Source organism: Lissotriton vulgaris, chromosome 1_1 (genome assembly GCF_964263255.1).
Source record: "Lissotriton vulgaris chromosome 1_1, aLisVul1.2, whole genome shotgun sequence".
In the NCBI taxonomy this organism is placed as follows: domain Eukaryota; kingdom Metazoa; phylum Chordata; class Amphibia; order Caudata; family Salamandridae; genus Lissotriton; species Lissotriton vulgaris.
In genome coordinates this window covers 1,498,733,857-1,498,759,061 of record NC_141685.1, presented here as the reverse complement: position 1 = coordinate 1,498,759,061, position 25,205 = coordinate 1,498,733,857, and the positions used below count along the sequence as shown (strand labels likewise).

General features: G+C 43.9%; 1 protein-coding gene across 1 annotated transcript in view; it reads right to left on the bottom strand.

Annotated features, from left to right (window-relative positions):
- LOC147750721 (metabotropic glutamate receptor 8-like) overlaps positions 1-25,205 on the bottom strand; it is a 2,581,536-nt gene that overhangs the window by 59,002 nt on the left and 2,497,329 nt on the right. Inside the window, exon 10 of the mRNA XM_086967414.1 lies at positions 829-1,130. Coding sequence (XP_086823540.1) covers positions 834-1,130 — 297 coding nt within the window. The 3' untranslated portion in view covers positions 829-833. The remainder of the gene's footprint in view (positions 1-828; positions 1,131-25,205) is intronic.

Sequence of the window (25,205 nt, the reverse complement as noted above, 5' to 3'; positions counted from 1 at the left end):
CTTCTGAAAGAAGGAGGAAAGTATAAGTAGAAAAGGGACTGGAAATTGGGGGAAAAAAACATGCGGCAAATGACCTGGTTATTCTGTAGCGCGTGTATTATTACCCAATTCATGCTTCAAACTTCTAGGAGGGTTGATGATGCCCTCTCAAATCAGCCCAACTAGGATTGTTGGCTTAGGTGGGAATTGCAATACTCATGCAGGCTCTTAGAAGCATAAAAGGATTTTTAGGTAAATACTAATAATGCATTATGTTTGCAATGCACCATGCCCAAAAGGTACGCAACATGCTCTTTTCAGAGGTATTTAAAAAAGCATATCATTTGAAAGCATGGGTAAACTTCTTTCTGCTGTGGTCCTTGGCTCACAACAGGTCACAGTAGTAGCTGAAAACCAGTATACAGATGGGGAATGCGACTGAGGGTGACAACTGATTTTCCTTCTTAAATGCATCACTTTTTTAAGTACCTACTTCACGGCAACTTATAATTTCATGTAGCCATGCAGGCGCCTGAATTTACAAGGGCTGAGTTCACTGTGCTGACACATCAGAGGCGTAGCCAGGGTACCATGGGCCCTAGTTCAGGTAAGGACATTTTCCCTCCTGAGTACTTGTTGAGTAGTTAAATGCAGAAATATTCAGGTTCGATGGGTCCCTGGGACATATGGGCCTCTGGGACATCTGTGCCCCGGCGCCACTGCACCTGCTGCACAGTTGATACTACGCCCCATACATAGCATACAGTGTCTTGCAAGCCATGCCGGGCATGCCAGAATAGAACTTGCGGAAAGGGGTGCAAAACTTGCAAACAAGAATTCCATACGTACATCTGTTAGGAAGTACTGCCATTGTTGATCATTGGATAGTCTACGGAGGACTTACTGTTGGTCTCCAGACTTTCACAGAGCTCTGTTTTGACCTCTCCGTTCGGTCTGTCGTTTCCTTTTAGGATCAACTTGCTCTGCATTGTGGCAGCTGTCACCACCGCCTTGAAGCTCCTCTTCCGTTTCTGCACATTCTGTTCCGGGTGGAAAATGATGATGTAGACTTTGGGCATGTAGAGCATGCCCAGCGACACGGATGCACTTAAACTCATGGACACGGTGAGGGTGGTCGTCTGGATGTACATCTGCGGGACAAGGAGACAAAGGACAATTATGTATTAAAAAGTTAGCACAAGATGCCACAAGGAACATAACATTTTTAAAGGAGTGCAGTTCATTAGTAAGATGGCTGAATTCAGCTTAGTCACATGACGCACCAAAAGCGTGTCCTAAAGTCATATTGGGGCAGATTTACAAGCCTCTTGCGCCTCTTTTACGCTGCCGTTGCATCACTTTTGTGACGCAGCGGCGGCGCAAAAGATGCACCATGGTGCGGGATATTTACAACGTGACGCATCTCCCAGGAAAGACATGGCTTGGCAGTTCGGGCTGGACTGTTCCCATGAGGCACAGGGTCAAGGCTGATTTGCATATGGCCATGTCTGAACTGGGGTGGTGTGGAGTGCAAAAAAACGATGGATTTAGGCCCAGATCTCTGTACTGGGGTGAATGTATGACATTGTTCTGCATTCTGTCCATCAACTGTTGTTTTTGCATGCATCTCCCAGATGCGTCACGTTGTAAAGCCTGGCGCCAGAAGGAGTCGTTCCATCGCAGGGGTGTGGGGGGGCGTTCTGGTGCAGGAACGCCTCCCACAAGTTGCTGAGGGAAATCTGCAAGATTTCACTAAGTCACTTTTGGGCCCATGCTGCGTCAAAACCCTGCGCCTGCTTGAAGCAGGTGTAAGGATTGACGCAGCATTGTGGAGATAGAGCCCCCCAAGCCTAGCTGGAGCTGCGTCGCGCTTGCGACGCAACTCCAGCAATGCGCCGCTTTTACGACACAGATGTGTGGTGCATCTGTGTCATTTTTGCCCCATGGTGCACCACATTGTAAATGCGGCGCATCCAGGATGGCGGAACTGCGGCGCACAATTACTGGCGCATCCCTGCTGATATGCAGGGATGCGCCAGTAATTGTAAATCTGCCCCATTATGTGCAAGGGTTCGTGTACTATGAATGTATTAGGGAGATAATGGGACACCTTAGCCATCTCTGGGATACGTCTGGTTTGTTAGCGCTTTAAGGAAAACAATAATGAAATGATTGCATTGTTTTCTTCAGCTTTTTTGAATACTTTTAATGATTAAAAAAACATCTATATTAGTCATTATTTTCGTTTTCTGCTCCACAAAGTCACACAGATTGCCTGTTCTGAAAGCCTAATACGAGTTAGGAACATGTGGGAACAATCTATTGGACGTTAAGAACAGTGAGAGTATGGTAATAATGTAGCTGCATATACTGTTACGCTAGCACCATTCGTATAGTGTCTTCTAGAGTTCTGCGTGGCATCAAAGCACATAATGCTTCCGTATTTATGGCCAGAGTTCTCTTTCATTTACCGTATTGGTCTATGTACTGTACATAGGGGCAGATTTACAATTACTGGCGTATCCCTGCATATCAGCAGGGATGCGCCAGTAATTGTGCGCCGAAGCTCCGCCATCCTGGATGCGCCGCATTTACAATGCGGCGCACCATTGGGCAAAAACGGCACAGATGTGTCACGCATCTGTGCCGTTAAAGCGGCGCATTGCTGGAGTTGCGTCGCAAGCGCGACGCAGCTCCAGCTAGACTTGGGGGGCTCTATCTCCACAATGCTGCGTCAATCCTTACGCCTGCTTCAAGCAGGTGCAGGGATTTGACGCAGCATGGGCCCAAAAGTGACTGAGTGAAGTCTTGTAGATTTCACTCAGCCACTTTTGGGAGGCGTTCCTGCGGCGCAACCCCCCCCCCCCCCCACCCCCACCATTGCGATGGAATGCCTCCTTCTGGCACAGGGCTTTACAACGTGAGGCATCTGGTGGGAGATGTGTCATGTTGTAAATACCCCGCACCATGGCATCTTTTGCGCCGCCGCTGCATCACAAAAGTGACGCAACGGTGGCGTAAAAGAGGCGCAAGGGGCTTGTAAATCTGCCCCATAGTGTTTCGTGAGCATTTAGGACTATCTCCGTGTTTTGCTGCTCCTCATAGGAGATGAGCGACAGAGACTTTCAGCATTTGCAAAACAAACATAACTGTCAATCACATCTTTGTACCCCCATGGCAGAATTGCATTCCAAATTTATACCAAACAATCTGTACGAAACTAAGAATAACAATCTATCAACAAGAATTTGAAACTTGGGGCTGATTATGATCTTGGCAGAAAGGGTCCTGCCGTCAAACCAGCTTTGGATTCCTCACCCGCCTAGTTGGCGGTTCGCCCGCTGTATTACGATGTTGGCGGGTTGCTGAACGAAAGACTATAGGACTCCTGCCGACTCCGCCAGCATCCGCCGACCAACTTGACAGCGACATGAGGAAAACTATCTGTGAGAGAGTAGTACAGACAAGGTTCCCGCTGTCCGGATTCAGAAGTGCCTTACTGTTGAGCCGATTGTGGCAGGGAGACCGCCTGTTTCGAGTAGGCATAAATCATAGGAAATTGGGTGCTAACTCACCCATTTCCTTTTTTTCCCTTCTCTTTCTTACGTGGATCCCTTCATCCAGATCCTCCCTTCACAGCAGCAACTTGACCCTGAAGAAAACTACCCTGTTGACTAGGAAATCCAGGTAAGTGTGTTTTGCACTTTTCTACCATTGACTGGACTGGGCACATGTAGTCCGGACTCCAGCAATGGAAAAGTAGTCGTACAAGTTTTTTTTTCATTTGTGTCATACATATGTGTACATTTTACAATTATTTAGTCAAAATGTACACACCTGTATCAACACATATGAAAGAATATTTCTAAATTGCCGACCTTGGCCCTGCACTGATCTCCCACAGCAGGCCCGGACTGGCCATAGCGGGCACCGGGAAATCGCCCGGTGCGCCGCATGGGTGGGGGCCGGTTTTGGGCCCCTGGGGGCCGTTTTCGTTATAGGGCCGTTTTTGCAGCATAGCTGCAAAATCGGCCCTGTAACAAAATCGGCCGAAAACCGGCCCCGACAAAGTGCTCGGCCGCTCCCCCCCCCCCACCCTCCCTCGGGGAGGGGATGGCCGTGCACTTTGCCAGGGCCGGTTGTGGCTTCCAGTCTGGCCCTGTCCCACAGTCATAAACACCACTGCTAGTCCAGCGGCGACATTTAACTATTGTGGGCAAAAGACCATTGATTCAACAGAGTACTTGGGTCCGCTGCCATGGTGGGATGGTGGGAAGACCCCCAAGATCATAAGCAGGCCCTAAATATAGTTTAGTGCATGTTCAGAGATTGCATTTGAATTAATCTGGTAATTGGTGTACGGTTTTAAATTTACTATGGATGAGGTTAGTACTCTGAAAGGTAGCGGAAAACCCTTGTTGCAAGACATAGATAACATACATTCTACCCATCGCTGCGTACAGAGATCTGGAGCTGTTCCACTTAACCTGCAAGCAGATGCCCATTCAATTTTCTTTACTAAATTGTGCTTGCTGTTTTGCTTTTCCTGTCATGAACAAAGCATTGTAGGCGCCAGAATTCAATGAAAACAAGCAAAGGCAAAGCAATAGGTGCTGATTTTTTAATGAAAGTACATTGATTAATGATTTTGTAAGTTCTGTTGTGGGAAATGCTAAAAGTAATGGGTGCAAGAAGGACAACTTTCGCCTTCAGGGCAGCAAGGTGTTTTGTGGACTCTGGGAAGACAAATTTACTATTTTAACTCCAGCCCTAGAATATTTGGGTGATGTGCAGCTTTCTCCAAGTAGTCCAGATTGCTTATCTAATATTCCAACTGAAATATTTTACAGAAAGTTAAAAATTCATCTAGTAGTTGGAAAAAAGGTGTTAAATTTGCATTTCCAGAAAGTTCTACCTTGAGGACTGAGGATACTGCTCAATTAAAAAATATAGGAATACTTTGCATGAATGAGTGACCGGTTGTGAGTATGAGTGAGTAAGTTATTGCATGCATTGATACATGAAAGGACGACTGGGTGAGTGTATGGATAGGTAGGTTAATATATGGACTAATGGATGAATAGGTGATGGTGTGCCTAGATTGTAAAGGACTGTCAAATGAGTGGGCATGGGGATGAATGACTGGGTAGGATGTCCAGTAATTGCATAGATGCCCAATCACAGGATCTTAGAGGGTGTTGTTGCCCTACTGGTGGCAAGAGTCTGCTTTCGCCTGCTCACTTAAACGTGGATGCACTGACATCCACTCATTTACTCTGTGACTTACCTAATGTACTAATCTGGCCATCTGTCAATCATCTATTTTTTCATCCATGCACTCTTTCATCCATTCTATCACCCTTTGGTTCACTCTCAGGTTCGGTCAACCATGCAAAACAAACAACAACAATACCATGAAAGTCACTTCCCCAAAAAGTAAGTTAAGGAAAATTTTGCCTGGGGATTATTTAGCGCTGTGCAAAATGAGCAAAGGTTCCCTACCTTTTGAGCACCACCACCAAGCTACACAATTAGGTTAACTGTCCTGATACCTCAAGGAAACTGCTCCACTGCCTAAGGAATGTTGATTTGACCCCGTCCCAGAGGAAAAGTGTTTCACCACCTAATAAATACTGCTTTGTATGAACCACTAGAGGACCACTGCTGTGTTACCAAAGAAGCTCTGCTACCACGTGAGTGAGACTTTTTCTTCCTTGAGACAAACTGATCCATCACCTGAGTGATGCAACTTCTCCATTCCCACAGCAACAGGAAATATGACACCTTGACTTCACTTTATCGCAACAACAGCTCCCATTGGCCACCAGCAACGCCCAACTGGATCTTCGTGCCACAACGATGGCCATCCCCAATGCCAGGCCTGCTCTTCATGCTACAGGGATAACTCTCCTCCGCACTCTCCCTGCTCCTTGCAGCTTCCTCCACTGAGAAATAGACTCCTAATGCTGAACTTTCGAAAGGCAAATTTTTCAGTGGACTAACCTGTTCACTTTATCCGGCTCTCAATCCATCATGGCCAGGCTGAATGTGTCACTCTCCACGAGTCAGGCATGACCAGATAACCGCGAATATTGCTTTTCGGTTTTAGGTGCTATACTCACCTAAAACTTGAAATGGCACACCTCCCATTCTACTAATTGGAGTTTGTCATTCTGATATCCAGTGGCGTAGCTGGGGGGGGTGGTGGGGGCAATCCGCCCCAGGCGACACTAGCTTGTGGGCAGCAGCCTTGCTGCCCTTGTGGCCCGTGGCGGCGGCCTTTATAATTTATTCAGGGAAAGTCACCGACACTACGGTCAGTCATTACAGTAGTGTCAGTGTCCCCAAATAAATTATAAAGGCCGGTGGAACGGACACCAGTGCAGCGCGCCCCCGTGTGAAGTGTAAAGGCTGTATGCAGTGCATACACCACCACCTAGCATAGTGGTGGGGATGCAGTGCGTGCGCGACGTACCGCGTTTGTGGTTGTCGGTCCCGTGATGACCCAGGGCAGTCAATCTTGTAGCGCACGAAAGCGCTACCAATGCCGGCCCTGGGTATAATGTTTGGCCATCCCTCGCGCTGAAAAAAATTGCAGCAGTGACGGGCCACTTTCAAGCCTGAAAGCCTCACTGCGCTTGTCACTCACTCAGGAAAGACTGCACTACAAAGGAATGCAGAGAAATGCTGTGAGGTAGGAGTCCTGGTGAACAACAGCTGCTCGGTTGTTCCTGATCGTTCTCTATAAACTTTTTCAAGGAATTGCCCCATCCACAGTAACTGTTTACCACAAATAGTGCATATTTATGAGGAGTGATGTAATGGGGTGATTTCAAGAATTTAAGATCACAACCGTAATGCGAACTTCCCGAAATTATGCCAGCGTAACTTAAATTTCTCTCAACCCTAGTATTAGGGGGGGGGGGGTAATGGTTCGAGGGCTTGCCTCTCCATAATAATGCTTGGAGTCCTTAAATGCAACTGGCAGCAGGCCCGAGACTGTTTTCAAAACAAAAACGCACCTGATGAAAGCCCTGCGCTACGAAACCAGCTACAAACCAATTAAATACGGTTTAGATAATCATTGAAACTCCTCCTGTATGTTCTTAAAAATTAGCTGCTGTGCGGGATAATGTTAATGGCATGCAAGCCACTGTTATGTTTGCATTAGTAAAATCCACATCTAGAGTTGAACTGGTGTCTGCATTATTTGTTAAATAAAGTTTGGGGGACCAGATTACGAAACTTTTTAAGGATAACCCAGAACTGCAGCTCAAAGCAGTAGAAGTTAAGGAGGCTTGCTTCCTGGTATCATGTGAGAAGTATTACACATACATCAGGAAAAGGTCAACACTATTCCAGGTTTATCAGTTTGAAATTAAACAGGCAGTGGTATCAAGTTTCTTACGGTTTGTGCCGGATCCAGCTGTTAAGCATACTTTACTAAATTTTAGACTGGGCAAAATCCAGCAGTGATTAATGGCATGAAGGAACTGGGCGATATACGTGAAGGAAAAGTGTATTTGCCTTTGTTAAGTGCCAAATTAACTACTTATCAGCTATTGCTTGCTACATCAGTATAAAAGGCCAGTGATCACAGATCACTTAGAGGAGATTTCCTATTTATTTTTTAAACGAAGTTCTATAAGTGTGGTCTTTCAGTGGTTATTTTTGTTTAATAGATGCTAATGGTTCTAATCTTATTTGAAATCATGACAGTTTCATACATTTAATGGCAATAATGGACATGCTTTTTTGAATAAAAATGTGAATTATATATTTATTTAAATTTTATATGGACTTAAATTTATATTTCAATTAAATAAAGTACTTTCGAAATAACTATAGTAAAGAAATGAAAAATCGATTCTCCCATTATATAATTCACGCAAGCATGAGAACGTTCAGTGCTGGAAAAGATTATCAGGTAATTGTTCATGCAGCTCTCTGATGGATGTCACATGCGTTTTTTCTGAGTCTCCAGATAGATCATGCAGTCTGTGTGTTTTCTTTTGTACTGCCAGCCACTGGTGTATTCAACTGTGTAGCCTTGGACCGTGCCAAGTATGTGCATGTAACTTGCATGTTCAAGGTAACTATTAGTGGCGATACTACGTGTCTCTCGGACCTCTTTCAAGTGCTCGCCATCCTTTTTCCCCAGCACCCCCACCCCTCCCCAGGGGCGGCAATCTGAGTGATATCCCTGGGCGCCACAAGCTCTAGCTAAGCCTCTGCTGATATCATTAAATATATTTGACTTTACTGTACTTTTCTAAATTGGTGTGGGATTTTTCTTGTGTTGTGTTTTTACTTCACTACTGTTTATATGCTGAATACATACTTTTCACATTGCATCCTCCAAGTTAAGCCTGACTGCTTTTGTGCCAACATACCAGAGGATTAAGCACAGGTTAATTTCATGAATTTTGTGGTTCACCCTGACAGGGATTGCGGTTTCAGAAGAAACTTCAGAAGTTTCTTCGCCCCCATCAACAACTTAGTTTCCTACAATTGCTCATTGCTTCCATTAACTTTACCCATCACTAATCCTAAAATTAACTTTACCTCCATTTACCACTACCCATACTTCCCTCTACCACTACTCAACCTTAAACTCTGCAATTGCCAATGCCTCCCTTTACAACTACCCACCCCAAAATCCTAAATTTACCCTTACCTACCTTTACCACTGCCCATCCTGAACCTTAAAATGACCTCCCTTTACAAATTATATACACACATACATACAATATCTTCAAATGCTGTGGAACAGAATATAGAAAGTGAGACTATTGCTTTTTTAGGTATATAATTCATTCTACCATCCCAGTATAAAAAACTGTCAATGATTTCTTTGTAATCGGTGACTTGTGACACACCCAAACACCTATTATAAGGAAATGACGCCAGACCTCAAATGAAGTGTAACTTATTACACTTCAGTTTTGACATCAAAATGTCTGCTGCCAGCAGCAAAGGAGAATTTTAGGTAAGGTCATGGAGGATAATTGAAGCAGTTGTTTAAGGAACAAACCAAAACATTGCTTTTGTTTCTACTGCTCTACTTTTCTAGCTGTACAATGATAAGCCGAAAGAGATATTTATGGCAACATGTTTATTTTTTGCACTCCTTAGGAAATTATAGAAAAGTTAAAATCTGTCTTCATGCTTTTACACATTTGAAGCTATTGCATATTTTTATTTAAAACTGGCTTCTATTAAACTTTGTTAATATCTTTTTGCAACAAACATCTAACAGCTTTTTAATGTGTTTAATTTTGCACTAAAGATTCTATTTTTTACTCTTCATATTTTCCAACAAGATCTCTCTTTAAAGTAAAAGAGTTATGCATGAAGTATTTAAGTGGTTTGTGGGAAAGGTGATGATGTGACGATGTATAATAGGAAATAAAGTACCCTCTGGAGTACATGATAAGGATATTGCACATCACCTCTAGGTTCAATAGCCTTATAAACAAACACAACATTTGGTCTTGTTCCATATGGTCATGAAACCTCTCTGTGACTTGCAATATTATAATATACGACACTGGGTACTTTATCCCATATATAAAGTATTTTTTAAAGTATTATACGCAATAATGTTTTCTTCGATATAGTTGTATAAAATGTTTTAATTAATGGATATTAGTAATATATATATATATATATATATATTTAATTAATTTAGCTTATATTAGTTGTACCATTATAAGATTTTAATGTAATGAATATATATGTATTTTATGGGTGTTTTTAGTGCAAGTTGCAATTTATATAGTAATTTTAATTTTGTTCCTGGTTCTTGGGTTTGGAGGGGCTTGGGGTGGGAAGTGTATTGTTTTACATTTTTAATCCATGTTTTTTAAGTAAATTTTTAACTATGTAAATTATTGTTTGTTGATGTTTTTTAATTCATTGCTAATTGGTTGATCAGTTTATTTAATAATACATTTTTTAAAACCAGTTCTATATTAAATAATTGTTTAATTTATATTTTTATGTAATAATTAGTTTCATACTTCTGATCATTAATTATTTTTGGGGAAATAATTTAAATTGTTTGTTGTTTTTTTCGGGGCAATACAGAGGGAACTGCATTTATTTGTCATATTTTCAATTTAAATTATTTATTTAGTAATATAAAATGTATATTTTTTCTTTTAATTTAATTTTAGATATCTTCAATAAATATATTTTTATTTTAGATATGTTTTCAAAAATGTAAATTTGTGTTGTATTTAAATTGTGCTTGTGCAAATAGTAAACCTGGCTTTTTCAAGTCAAACAGTTTTCCTCCTATTATTTTGTCAATATTGTTCATATTTATTTAATTTATATATATATTTTTAATTATTATTTAAAAAAATAAATATTTAGTATTCTTAGTTGTATTTTACTGTTAGTTTGGAAATACAGTTTTGTTTGCATATCTTTGATATTATTGTTATTAATGATACTTTAAATGACAGTTTAAAAAAATGGGTATATTGTTTTTATTTGTTAATATATATTATATACTTATTTACAATATTATTTTCAAGTATTTTTTATTTTTATTTTTATTAATGTTATTATTTTAAACTTTAATGTATCTATATTAAGTAGCATGCTTAACTTTTTTGATGGTATTCGTGTTAACTTTTTATCGATGGTATTCGGGTCGACAATATTTTTTTTAATCACTGTTTTTGTAGTTTTCACACAAAGTTTATAAACTTGATATTTTGCTGTCAAAATATTTACACAATATGTCACAATATTTTACTCTAATAATTTGTCATACAATCATACAATCTCATGATTAGTCACATCCCATCCATCTGACTTCTTTAGAATTCATGAAAACACTGTACACTATTGGGAATTCACAGAGAAACCCAGTGCATCAGCTTCAAAACCAATGCATCATGGAACTGGTGCTTCATCTTCGGAACCGGTGCATTGCCATCACTGCATGGAGAAAATCGACACATCACCTCGACTGCGGAATCGACACTGATGCATTGCATCTTGCTCTTACGGCTAAGATGAAGATACTTTTGTTCAGCTGGTCTCGCATGGCTTCTGTATCCAGCACACGCTCCATCGCTGTTGGCCTAAACTTTTGACTTTGCACCGGACCACCTCGACCAGATAACCCCATAGGTGCTTAGTGCTTCTAAGTGCTATTTTTCACTTCTAATATTCAGAAATTCATTTCTCGACTTCTACTGATAAGATTTTTGCCATTTTGGTCTTGTTTTATTAATAGAATTATAATCTATTTTTTTAAACTGGTGTGGAGTCTTTTTGTGATGTTTTCATTGTGTTATTGTTTAAAGTGTTGCACAAATACTTTACACACTGCCTCTTAAGTTAAGCCTGCCTGCTCTGTGCCAAGCTACCAGAAGGTGGGCACAGGTTAATTTATGGTGTGTATCTGACTTACCCTGACTAGGATTGTGATTTCTGTTTAGACAGGATGCATACCTCTGCCAACCAGAAACCCAATTTCTAACAGCCACTGTATGTATATTGTAACATGCAATGGTCTTCAATTATTACTGTTTATGGATCATGATGCTAATTCTGGCCTCACTTCCCACAGTACATATAGCAGTTCACTGGAGGGTGCTGTGTGCATCACATGGATGTCGGTGGATAGAGATGATGACCTTTACCTCTGAATGGCCTCTCCTTCTCAATGTTAAATAAGACATATTCCCCAGTTATCACAATGACTGCTCTAAAATGAGAATAGTACTCTAAGTAAGCAATAATGGAAGGGCTGACCCAAAACCACCCTCTATATATTGCTTTTATGCATTTTGTTGCTGTTAGGAAAGATCTGCAGGTAGCTAAAGCTGTCTTTAGACAAGACCAAAATATGATCACAATGATCTTCTTTCTCCTTACATGGAACATTTTGTGATGTGTGATCATAATACCACGCATGACATTTTCTGTAACACATATTTACAGACTAGAGACCATCACTTGACAATCACAACCTATGGTACAAATTGTTCATTTTGTCTCTATAGAACAACGTATTTGCCAGACCTCCCATAGATCTATCTCGAGACATTCTAATAGACTGTTGGGTGGAAGAGACCATGCAGGGCAATGTATGAGAAATTAATCAAGCTGACTCCCACTGCTCTTGCCACCTCTTCTGCCTCAGCCTGGTCCCGCAGGCTCATCCAGCTCGCCAGTCATTCTGAACTGTCTCCCGTGCGTGGCATCTTATGCAACATAAAGGTACAACCCATGGATCTGAAATGCAGAGGGCATTGTAAAATGGGAACTATAGTGAAACTATGTGTATAGCACATGTGCATGTATAAAAATGCACTGTACACATAACTTCATTTTTTCATGTGAGTTCATGAAACGCATGAGCTACTGGTGGACTGTTGGTGGCACTATGTACCACACCCTTTCTGCAACGTTGAATTGGGCAGCTTCAACCCAGATTCAGCAGAAAATGTACTTTTGTGTGCAATCAGTCAGGAAGGGAACCCATTGAGATCATCAAGCTGGTTATGAGTTCAGGAAGAAGAATTACTGGGATAGATTTGGTGTCTGTACGCTGGGAAAAAATTTTAACACCAAGGGCCCTATTATGAGACTGGTGCTCCGAGGACCGCCAGACTCATAGTGATGGTGGATCCAGCCACCGCTTCACTGGCGGTTCAACCATCCAATTACAACTCTGGCAGTCGGACCACCCTAGGACCACCGGCTCTGCCAGGGAACTGCTGTTCCCTGGCGTAGGAGCCGCAGTCAGAAGCCGCAATATGCTTGGCAAGACAGCCACGACCCCGCCGCGCATTTTGCGAGTTTCCTTTCAGCCAGGCTTTTCACTATGGTTCCACCACCATGAGAAGCCAGGCGGAGCGGAAACAAAGGGGGCTTTTGAGTCCATGCCGTGCAGGAAGCTTGTAGTGTGGTACCATTGCGGTGCCTTGTGTAATTGACCTGCTGTGTTTAAAAGAGGCACCACCATGAGACCGCCATGCTGCCTGCCTGCCAGACTACAAAAAAGTTGTAATCTGGAGGATGGGCAGCGCGAGCTTTGGTGGAGCGGTGGTGCAGCAGTTTGCACAGCCACGCTACTGCTCCACCAAAAACTTGGAATCAGGGCCAATAACATGGCTGTAAATGATGGGGTGTTTTGTGGATACTGGAATGCTTCTAATGCTTCACAGGCTTGGAAATAAAAGAAGATACAGAGATCTATATGGTCCTTGTGAAAAACTATATTGTTATACTGTAGGGTAGAGGGAATACATGTTTGAAATGAGCTGGGGTTGTGCTCCCACAAAGCCAAAATCCGCTAACCATTTTTTGGTATTTGGTATTTGATTTCATGCATAATACTTTGATCACCTTGGGTAACTTCCTATTAAGGGCAAAACCTTCTGGAGTGAAAAATATCTGTAGTATATCTGCAGTGAACCAAAAACCATACTATAGTTAAGAATGTAATGATGTAAAAGTTCAATACCAATTTAGGTAAAGAAATATAGATACAATGCCCAAAATTAACAAATTTAGCAGAAGGAATATGGATTTACTGGACAAACAAAAATCATTAGAGACACACAAACAGGAACAAAAAATCCTTCTTAGTGTATGAAGTGCATCAGACAGGACCTAGTCAACTTTCACAGCTATCCAGTGGTGAAGACTTATTAGGAGAAGCTGCCGGTCATCTCCCGCCACAAATGTTGCCTTCAAGCAAATTTGTGACAATTGAAAATCTTCAGCAGAGCTTAACTGGAAGTGGTGGCCATTCATGGCTCCACAAGGCAAAATAAGAATGTTTCGCTTTTCCGTAGTTCCCTCAAGCTTACTGGAAAATGAGGGAAGGTGCTGAAATGAAGCTGCAAGCTGGATGTTTTTGAGCTGGGTTTGACACTTTGTCCGAGTGTTCCAAATGTGTAAAAATTATAATTCTCAACTTTTAGAAAGAGCTGTATAACTTACCTCTTGGGAGACTAAAAATCTCAAAAAGTTCAGGGAAATGTTCCTTGGACTTGGTTCAAGCTGTAGGAAGACTCTCTACATCTTCTGGTGAGGTCCACAGCAAAATGTCGGTGACATGCACTTCCTGGGTTTCCTTTGCAGCAACTCCAACTCTGAGTCCTGCCTCTGGCCCAAGAGATCAGGAAGCATGTTGTATGACTAGACCTTGAGAAAGATTCTGGCTACTGGGAATGAAATCTCAGCGAGGACACGCTCTCTTCAGTAGTCAGATGGGCAGGTATGCATGCTTCAGATCAGCTTGGAGAGAAAAATAGTTTTCTTCATCTATATCAAGCAGTTTTTCAAGAGCTGCCATACACGGACTATTCAAAGGCATGCACAGTCTCTGATTGCTGATGAGTCCTTAGCACATAAAATGCATGCTTTTTATGCTCAGTATTTTTAGCAGTGTGGCCTGGTATTTGGAATATACACATCCAAGAAGAGAAAACCTTTCGCCCTCTCCAAACTCCTCTCAAGGAGAGCCTCTTCTGCCTATAAAGGTTCAACGCAAATCTCCATCCTTTATTTTCCATAAATGCCTGTGCTATATTGTGAGTATTTATCCACTTCTCGGATGATGGGCATTTTGCAGAAAGGGGCCAGGTGTTGTGGCTTGGGCTCACAAGAAAATGTGCCATAGGTGTGGAAGAAGTTTCCTGCCCTTTTTGCAGCCTTTTATTTGAATAGGCCTTTAATACAAGGCTTTTGTATACTGTTGGCCCCAGCAATACACGAGGGAAATTAGATACACCCCTTTGGTAACACTATTTCAGAGATTAGGAAAGGCAGCATGACAAACTATGAAATGGAAAGAATGTAGATAATTAAAATGTATTGTTTCCTTATATGTGGCATGTTACTCAGGAAATTCATATCTATGTGTGGAGAAGTCGCCATCATCCACAGGGACACCATCCGTCTCACGACCAGCACCGACAACACCCTGACCAGCGCCGAACACCTGCATTTCCAGATCCACACCAACCCGAACACCACCCTCAGAGGCACCCTGATCTACCGACCCCCTGGACCACGCACGCAATTCAGCGAGGACATCGCCGACTTCGTCAGCCCGCATGCCCTCCCCTCCGCTGACTACATCCTCCTGGGGGACCTGAACTTCCACCTGGAGAACAACAACGACCACAACACCAGCACCCTGCTCGACAACCTCGCCAACCTGGGACTCAAGCAACTGGTGTCCACCCCCACCCACCTCGCCGGACACACACTCGACGCCGTCTTCTCATCCAGCACAGACATCAACTTCAGCCACGCCACAGAGCTTCAATGGACGGACCACAGCTGCATCCACTTCACCTTCAAGAGAACGACGACCCACCAACACCAGCAACAGGCCGCCCGCAGAAGCTGGAACAAGATCACAGCAGACCAGCTAGCCACCTCCCTGAGCCAACACCCTCCTGCCAGCTCAGCGAACCCCAGCCAGGCCGCCGACAACATCACGAAGTGGATCAGCAACTGCGCGGACGAACTCGCCCCGCTGAGGACCCCGCCCAGCAGACCCGGCAGCAAGAAGGCCCCATGGTTCACCGACGAACTCAAGAGCTCCAAGAAGAACTGCCGAGCCCTCGAGAAAGTCTGGAAAAGGGACCCGACACCGGACAACAGGACCTCCTACAAACTGGCCACCCGGAAACACCACCAGCTGATCCGCGCCGCCAAGAGAACAGCATTCAAGGACCGGCTGGACAACAACGCACACAACAGCAAGGAACTCTTCAACATCGTGAAAGAGCTTTCCAACCCCAGCGCAGGAAACAACGACATCACCCCATCGCAAGACCTCTGCAACTCCCTCGCCTCATACTTCCACAACAAGATCACGGACATACACAGCAGTTTCAACAACCAACCAACGCACACCACGACCGACCTGCCACCCCCCCCCACCACCACCCTCCACGCCTGGACCCCGATCAGCACAGAAGACACCATCCGCACGATGAACTCCATCCACTCCGGATCACCAACCGACCCCTGCCCTCACCACGTCTTCAACAAGGCCGACGCTGTCATCGCACCCCACCTGCGAGACATCATCAACACATCCTTCGACACCGCCATCTTCCCCGAAAGCTGGAAACACGCCGAACTCAGCGCTCTACTCAAGAAACCAACAGCGGACCCCACCGACCTCAAGAACTACCGCCCCATCTCGCTTCTCCCGTTTCCAGCCAAAGTCATCGAGAAGACCGTCAACAAGCAGATGGCCGCCTTCCTCGAGACGAACGGATCCCTCGACCCCTCACAGTCCGGCTTCCGAGCCAAACACAGCACCGAGACCGCCCTCATCGCCGCCACCGATGACATCCGAGCCCTGATGGACTATGGAGAAACAGCGGCCCTCATCCTCCTAGACCTCTCCGCGGCATTCGACACGGTCTGCCACCGCACCCTAATACGGCGCCTCAGCAACATCGGAATCCGGGACAAGGCGCTGGAATGGATCATCTCCTTCCTCGACGGAAGAACACAGCGAGTCCGCCTACCACCGTACAAGTCAGAGGCCTCCGAAGTCATCTGCGGCGTCCCCCAAGGATCATCACTGAGCCCCACCCTCTTCAACGTCTACATGAGCCCCCTCGCGGCCATCGTACGCAAACACCACCTCAGCATCATCTCCTACGCCGACGACACCCAGCTGATCCTCTCCCTGACCAACAACCCCGCCGCCGCCAGAGCCAACCTGCACGAAGGGATGAAAGAGGTAGCCGAGTGGATGACGACCAGCCGCCTGAAACTGAACTCGGACAAGACGGAGGTCCTCATCCTGGGCTCTTCACCCTCCGCCTGGGACGACTCCTGGTGGCCTCCCGCCCTGGGCACCGCACCCAAACCGACAGACCATGCACGAAACCTGGGCTTCATCCTGGACTCCTCCCTCTCCATGACCAGACAAGTCAACAGCGTCTCCTCGGCTTGCTTCAACATCCTACGCATGCTACGGAAGATCTTCTGGTGGATCCCCTCAGAGACCAGGAAGACCGTCACCCAGGCCCTCGTCATGAGCCGACTAGACTACGGCAACGCCCTCTACGCCGGGACCACCGCCAAGCTCCAGAAGAGACTCCAGCGGATCCAAAACGCCTCAGCCAGACTCATCCTCGACATCCCACGGTCCAGCCACATCTCCGGACATCTGAGAGACCTTCACTGGCTCCCCATCAACAAGAGAATCACCTTCCGCCTCCTCACCCACGCACACAAAGCCCTACACGACCAAGGCCCGAGCTACCTCAACAGCCGAGTCAACTTCTACGCTCCCAAACGCCACCTCCGATCAGCCAACCACGCCCTCGCCGCCGTCCCCCGCATCCGAAGAGCGACTACAGGAGGAAGGTCCTTCTCCTACCTGGCCGCCAAGACCTGGAACTCCCTCCCGTCCGACCTGCGCCTAACCCAGGACCACCTCTCCTTCAGGAAGAAGCTGAAGACCTGGCTGTTCGAGCAGTAGCGGCACCCCCCCTCCCCAGCGCCTTGAGACCCTACGGGTATGTAGCGCGCTTTATAAGTGTCACTGATTGATTGATTGATTGAAGTGTGGCTCACTGGTTAGAGCAGGCAGACCCTGAAGCAGAGGTCAGACCCGGGACCAGGGTTCAATTCCCGATGCAGCAGGGTCTTGAGCTCAAATGTCCATGGACTCGATAATTCTCGCTTCGGTGCCTGACCTAATCATGGGTTCACACTCTGCAGCTCTGGGCATTAAGCTTGCTTAATCTCCACAATTGCCCCCCGCGGCGGGATGCCTGGCTTTCACCTTGGAGATGCCCTGTAGGGGCTATCTCACAGGGAAAAGCCAGGGCGGGTTCCCAAGGCAAGCGCGGAGATACCCCTTCGGGGGTCGATTCAGGCGCTATATAAGAAACATAATAATAATAATAATTATGCCATTTGAAACTATGTTTGTGAATGCTATTGCTAAAATATATCTTTTTAAGAACATCTATTTAAATACAAGTGGGGAAGGTAACTCCTTCAGGTTAGCATCCCATATGTTAACTGTGTGCACCAGTGCAGAATCTTTATGCCCAATTACAGCTCACTTAATAAAATGTCTATACATGTTAATTTAACAAACAATGATGCATTTAAAAGATACACAATCGAAGGCCACAGAAATTACGTAATGAAATTCCAGACCCCAGAGCATAAAACACACAAATTAATAAAAAGGAACATTGAACAAATATGGACATTTAAGAGCTACAAAATGTTTCTATATATAGGGTTGCTAAGGTGTTACACATAGGTGAGATCTCTAGTGGATATTAAAGGCCTGATTATGATCTTAACGGTCCTTCGGACCACCGAACCTGTGGTGGAAGTACCTGGTCTGCCATACAGGTGGTCTGCCTGCTGTATTATGAATACAGTGGTGGGACCACCCCAGGACTGCTGTAACCCCCGGGTATCATGTTTTCTGAACTGGTGGCGCATTAGTCAGAGGCCCAAATATGCTCTGTGGGGCCGCTGCGGCAATGCCAATCATATTAGGAGTTTCCTGACCACCTCACTTTCAATGGCGATGAGTCCGCCATTACAAGTGCGGCAGGGCGGAAGCAGTTCCCTCAGGGCCAAGTGATTCATGCAGGGAGTACATGGTTAGTTCCCCTGTCTGCAGGCATTTGGCATTCCAACTGCTGTGCAATTTTAATAGACACCACTATGGGAATGCCAAAGGACTCCGCACCAGACCAAGAAAAAAGTCCTAATCTGGCAGGCGGTCTGACTAAGAGTTTGGTGGTCCTGGAGTGGGGACCGCCAAACTCGTAAGTAGGCTCTAAGATGAGTGTGGAGTTTAACATGCTGAATATAGTTTTGCTCACTTCAATTCCATAGTTTATGATCAGGTCGAGTGATCTCTGGACATTAGTCCTGGCCTTTTTCCAGTTATTGAAGGTCGTACCCCTATGCTAATAACCCATATGAAAGGAAAGTAAGCTGTAGCCAGTGAAGTTTAGGTGCAAGCTATTTCCTTCAGCATGTTGTTTGACATTCTCGCCCATTATAGCTAACTAAGCCTGTTGTGTTGCTCAGCCCTGTTTTTGGGACCTGCGGGATGATAGTGGTTTCATTGATGTGCTCAGTTTTATAGTTTGTAATTTACATGATGTCACGAGCAGGACTCAGGGAGGTTATGGTTTCATTGCTGAACATAGCTAGTTTTTCATTGTAACCATAACATTGAAATTAAGATTTTAAGTATTTTTAAAACATAGCATTTTTTTAATTTTTTTATTGTGTTTTCTTTTTCTTTCCCAATCATATAATATGGCACCCTGCAGAAGCTAATTGCCATAATGCATGGTTTAATGCATGGCTTTGGTTACAACCTGCTTTGAGTCCCTAGACCCAAAAGTCACCACAGGTATTGTGCTGTGCGCAGCAGGCTCTAAGTTTAGGACTTGGCCTTTGGCCATCCCCTATGGCTATTTTGCCCACAGAAACTGATGTGTATGCACTGTGGGCAACTGCTGCAGGTGCAGGTGTAGGAGGCAGGTTCTGATCTTTAAACAGTCCATGCATTCAGCCTCAACAACCTCCTGTTTACAGTCTTTGGGCATCCACAAGTGACTCTATGAGGCTGTCCCCGGCAGCTGCGGCTCATACATTATTTTACCTTAAAACATACTGGGTGTATGTTTTATTTATAATTAGGCTTCTACAAGCCGGCTGTTCCCAACCTTCAGCTGAGCACAATAAACTCTAGAGGGAGGTTATGCCTTCATATGTGCCTTCATCTAGCCAGAATCCACTGCCTATGTAGATACCACACATGCACTTTCCATACCAAGCAAAACACTGTGTATGTTCTCCAGCCAAACAAAGCGCCTATTGGATGTGTGATGTAGCCTGCATCAAATCCTTTATAACACAAGACTCTACTGTGCACTACCTTTGATGGCGTGAACCAGTCACTTGGTGCAGAGTGTGACCTCTAATCCTCCTCCTAAAACCTTCAGTGCATGCAGTCTTAAGCTGTTCTCACCAGGCAATGGTCTCAAAAGTGTTCCTGTACTGAGGCCTGCTGGCCTGAAACCCATTAGGAACAACCATTGTACTGCTGGCCTGTGCAGCCCCCACTGGTTACAGGTTGTGGATTCCACAGAAGCACTAAACTTTTTCATCCTGGGTACAAGCGAACTGTGCATAACTGTGGCTATGTGCAGTAACCATTGGTCGTAAAATGTAGACTTAGGCTATACAATGCTCTTTGCTGTTCTGCATTCCTAACCACTGTGCACATGTTTTGGTCATTTGCAACAGCCCCTGGGTGCATGGTGTGGTCTTCATCCATGCCCTGGATTTTGTCATCCTGGTATTGAACCAGTGTGCAAAGCCTTCAGCTGTGTACACTGGGCCTTGGACACAGGCCCTCTGGCAATGTCTTGTGCCAAGTTCTCTTGTCTTAGACTACACTGAATATAGGCATCCACTAAGTGCTTTGGTTACTGTTCTAAAAGTGGGTACTTCAGCCATGCCATACTCCCAGTCCCAATGAACCCTACCCTACTGCCAAATGCTGTGAAAACTAGGCCATACCTTTGATGTGTAGTTCCTATAAACTTATATAGGATCTGCCATTTAGACAACATACACAATAGGATTGGTGTCAGACTGATTCTAGACAACCCTACCGGGTATGTTAGTCTGTATACCAGCTAGCTCACTGTGCCACTAGAAACCCCTCTTACCAAGGAGAGAATAGTTATTGGCAACTATCAAACAGGACAAACCTGATCCCTCAGGATCGTGGAAACAGTGCAATACTTTTCGCTCAGTCATTCGTGCTTACTTTGTCTCAGAGAGATACACAGAATAAACAGTGGGGACGTTTTTCAAAAGCATTTATTGAACCAGTGTCATTCTAGTGTAAAATAGGTGTGCTGAAACAACCACTAGAAAGTAACAGATATAAATGATTATAAGCACTAACAGAGTAAAAGTATGGTAGATTTCTATGATTGTGCTAAAACAATGAATACTGGTAAGTATATAAAATCCATGACAGTGGTAAATGCGTACACCTACGATGCGACCCTAACTAGATGTACCTAAGTGTACCTAGCATGTATGTGGGTGTAAAATCAAGAACCCCTCTAGGATAAAGTCAGCCGCATTACCTGAAGTGAGAGACTGTGGGACCGCGTATTGGTCTCAAAATGGACATCCCACAAGGGATGTCAGATCACTGCAAGCTGGAGTTTCTGCGTGCAGGAACCTCAGCATATTGTGTCAGTGTGTTGGCATGAAAATTTGTTTCTCCTCCGTTTACCTCAGCAAGATATGGTGTGTATATATCCCCAAAGTGCAAACCTTGATATACCTTGCTGTGTCATGTCAGACTAGGATGACGGAAGGAATGACCCTTATACATAGATATTATGTAGGAGATGGGATGTCTGCTGTCCTGCTGTGATTCCAAGAATCCTCATGCATAATGGATGAGGCTTAAGCTTTTCGGAGCAAACCCCATGTCATCTTTAGGCATTACCATAACTAGGTAAAAGATCAGTACTACGAACTGTTATGCAGTGTAATGGTATGGGAGAATATTGGTAAACGGTTAAGTGACTAACTGAGCCTATATTGGGGTACCTATATGAAACATAACACCTTGAGCTTTTGCTCTTATCTTCAGTCTCATGAACATGGACTAGAGTGCTGAATTGAGGTTATGGGACACAGGTTCAGTGCCAGCTATGCATGGTTAAAGCTGTGTGCAATGGATTTCGGAGCTAGTAGATTAGAAGAAGAAGGGCAAGGCTGCAGAGCTGAGCCCAATACCACTACAAAAGGCATAGGCAGTGGACAGTTGTTACAGGTTCCCCAGGTTCTTGTCACAGGGGCACATCTTACACTAAGCGGCCAATTCAAAAGACCAAAGGTTATTCCCAGCCGAGTAGGTGGCAGATAGAATGAAAGTCGTGGCCTCAAGCTGAGTACAGAACATGGCTGGAGGTCACAACCCTTCTTCATTATTCTCTGTATTCATCCAATTGTAATCTATTGAGGGCTTGGCAACAAGAGAACCAGGCACAGGGTGGGGCTGGATGCCACACCCCACGTCAATGTCAGTATTTAATTACAAGACTCAGTCCAAAGCTGTGTATTGCGGGTTTACAGGCAGAAGGTCTCTGGTCACTACCATCACAGTATAGACAGTTACTGTAGCTAAAAGCCATGCACACTGGGCTCAGGGGCACAAGTACTTGGAGTACATGATTGAGTACTTTGCCTCGCTCACTGTGACTGCTGTGTATGTCCAAAGGCTGTGTGCTCTTGACTAAGGGACAGGCTGACACTTAGGCCCATAACCTATAATCAGAGTCGGCTGCGATTGAAACAAAGGATGCGGGGATGTATTTCGGTGATCACAGGGGAAAGGGTGTATCATGAAAAAAAAACATTCCTAGTTACTGAAAAAAAATTACATTGCTTTTGGATATTTAAGGTATAAGCAGTCTGGCAACGTAAGTAAGCTAAAAACTGTGTTGACACGAGGCAGTGTCTTCACCACAAAGCCTGAGAAACCCTAGAATGGAACTAATAAGCCTGTTTAACATGCTTGCTTGGGAAAATACGGGGGGCTAGTATGAAACTTTTTTTCCCTTCTGCATTTGGTTCCTAATCCAACATTGTCTCGGATTTTTTTTTTTTAACTTGATGATTCCATCTTCAGATGACTTACAAGAGCCACAAGTAAATATCAAGAGGTAAATCTTGAGTAAAGACGGTCGAACAGAAAATACATATTTATTTTAAATGCTTTAAATAAGGACGATAATATTCTGAGTCTTGTTTTATACGAGGATGCTTTTTCACACAAACATTCACAGTGGCTCTGTTACTTCATAAAACTGTCTCTCACTTTCAGAATGTAAAACCTCGGTAATTTTTGGGTGAAATTAATGATATTTGTCCTACTCGGGCATTAAGCATCTGTTATGTGACGAGTGAAGGGATTCATCATCGTTCTTCGTTATAGAAGGTGAGACGGTATGCCAGCCTACAGTAAATCACATTAAGCATAGAGTAAGGAATACGATCCAAGCCTGTACATCAACCTGCACACTTGTCTGCAATATCTATTACTGCAATAAATAACACATTCGCATATAACATTCTCAAATCAATCATGGTTTACAGTGTGTGTATTAGGAATAAGTATAATTTATGAAGCACAGTTGGAAATGTGGTCTGCGGCAAAATTGTTGCCTTCATAGTTAGGATCTAATGCTCTGACACTCACCCAAAAAGTTTATGAATGTCTGTGCAAATAGAATTGCAAACCTATTCACAAAGGTATACACGTATGTTTATGGTCAAACACATGAGTAAAACCTTACAGGAATTCACAAAGGAATTCCTGTCAGCCTAAATACGTTTACTAGTGAGTGTGAGAGAAATCCGTAGTAGTTAGTCCCGCTCACTGAGTTGGGAAGTAGACGTTCCAAAGGCTGATTTGCTCTGAACGTTTGCAAACCCACAAAACATGTACGTTTGTGGGCATTCACAATGTCCATTTCAAACCCGTTCTAGCATGGAAATAGTGAGAGGTTTACACCAACCTTTGGCCTTTCAGTATAGACAGGTGAAGAAAAAGAAAAGGAAACAAATGTACATGTATGTATGTATGTGTATTCTTATATAGCGCTCGATGAACCAAAGGGTATCTCGGCGCTTGCCTTGGGAACCCGTCCTGGCTCCCCCCAAGATACTCCATTCTCCCTGTGCAGAAAAATATGCAACTATTGAGAAAATTCTTCATATGCTAGGTGTTTAGACACACTCTACTCTGCTAATCTTTTCTTATATGCCAGAGCCCCAACTTCACTAGGAATATATACAATAGTCCTCACGGAAAGATATGTGACTTGTGTACCCATGCTAGGTCTGTGGCCGGTTGGGTATTTAAACCTAGAGAAAGACCAGTGTGACAAGAAAAAAATAGGTGTATAGGCTCGCATCAAGATCTCGATGATTATCAGTGGGAAATATTTACCACAGAAGCATTGCTCCTCTTCTGCAGTCCTTAATGAATCCAGAGTGGCACACTCTGTTGTACCTGTACGATCAGAAAAAACTTAGGGGCAGATGTACTTTGGCATTTTGTAGTTGCTATTGATATGATTCGCAAAAACGGACCCTTTATGAACGCATGGAAGCTTTTATATAGACAAAACACAAACTGCTCAAATTGCGCTTCAGTAACACGTTACCGAAGCGCAAATTGGGTTTGGGACTACATACCAAATCTTAATTTTGTAGGGGGCGTGTTTAAGTCGTCACTTCCAAATAGCGATTTACAACGAGATGTATTTATATTTTATGACCTAAATCTTGTTGCAAATCCTTAATATTTTAACAACTACTAACATAGTGAAACCCCACTACCACATGGGACGGGTGCCCTGTCCCCTTAGTGAGTGTTTAAAAATTTTTTTTTAGGAGTATTTAGTTGTACATTTGGGCATTCTTTACATACATAAAAGTCTGTCAGATTGCAAACCATTCAATCAAACAATCAGGAATTTATGTAAAGCGGCTACTCATCCGAAAGGGTCTTACGGCGCTGCATTATGAATTGAGTTATTAGTATGTAGTTTGGTTCACAATTGATTTAAAAACATTTGGTGCATAATTTATGACGACTTTTAGCAAATTCATTCTTCTTACATCTGGTTCTTATGAGGTGTGTCTCTTGCAATAAGAGGGCATAAGGGGTGTATCATCAGACAAAATGAGATAATGCTGTCATAATAGAGCCTACTGGTGCTCCACAACCTAGAACAAAAAAAACCAGCACATCCTGAAAGGAGTCAATCGTGCCATGAATTTATCTTATACCATCATGATCTGCCATGTCTTGTAAACCAATACAATTAACAAAACACAAATCTTGAAATATAAACCCAATTCCTTAACCTTTTCCCTCTGATTATCCCCAAGAAGCATCTGTCATCCCATTTAAAACTCATGTGAATTTGGAACAGTAGATATGACTGTGCATTTAAGGACAATTAATGTAGATAAGCATGTTAATTTTTTTTAGCGATCATGAACTGAGGTTGGGCTCCAGGTGATAGCTTTTCTACAAGGGCTGATGTGCCCTATCTATGATAAAGCCTGTGTGGAACCTGTCTGCTTGCACTGACTTGTGTGACCAGCCCTAAAGGAAT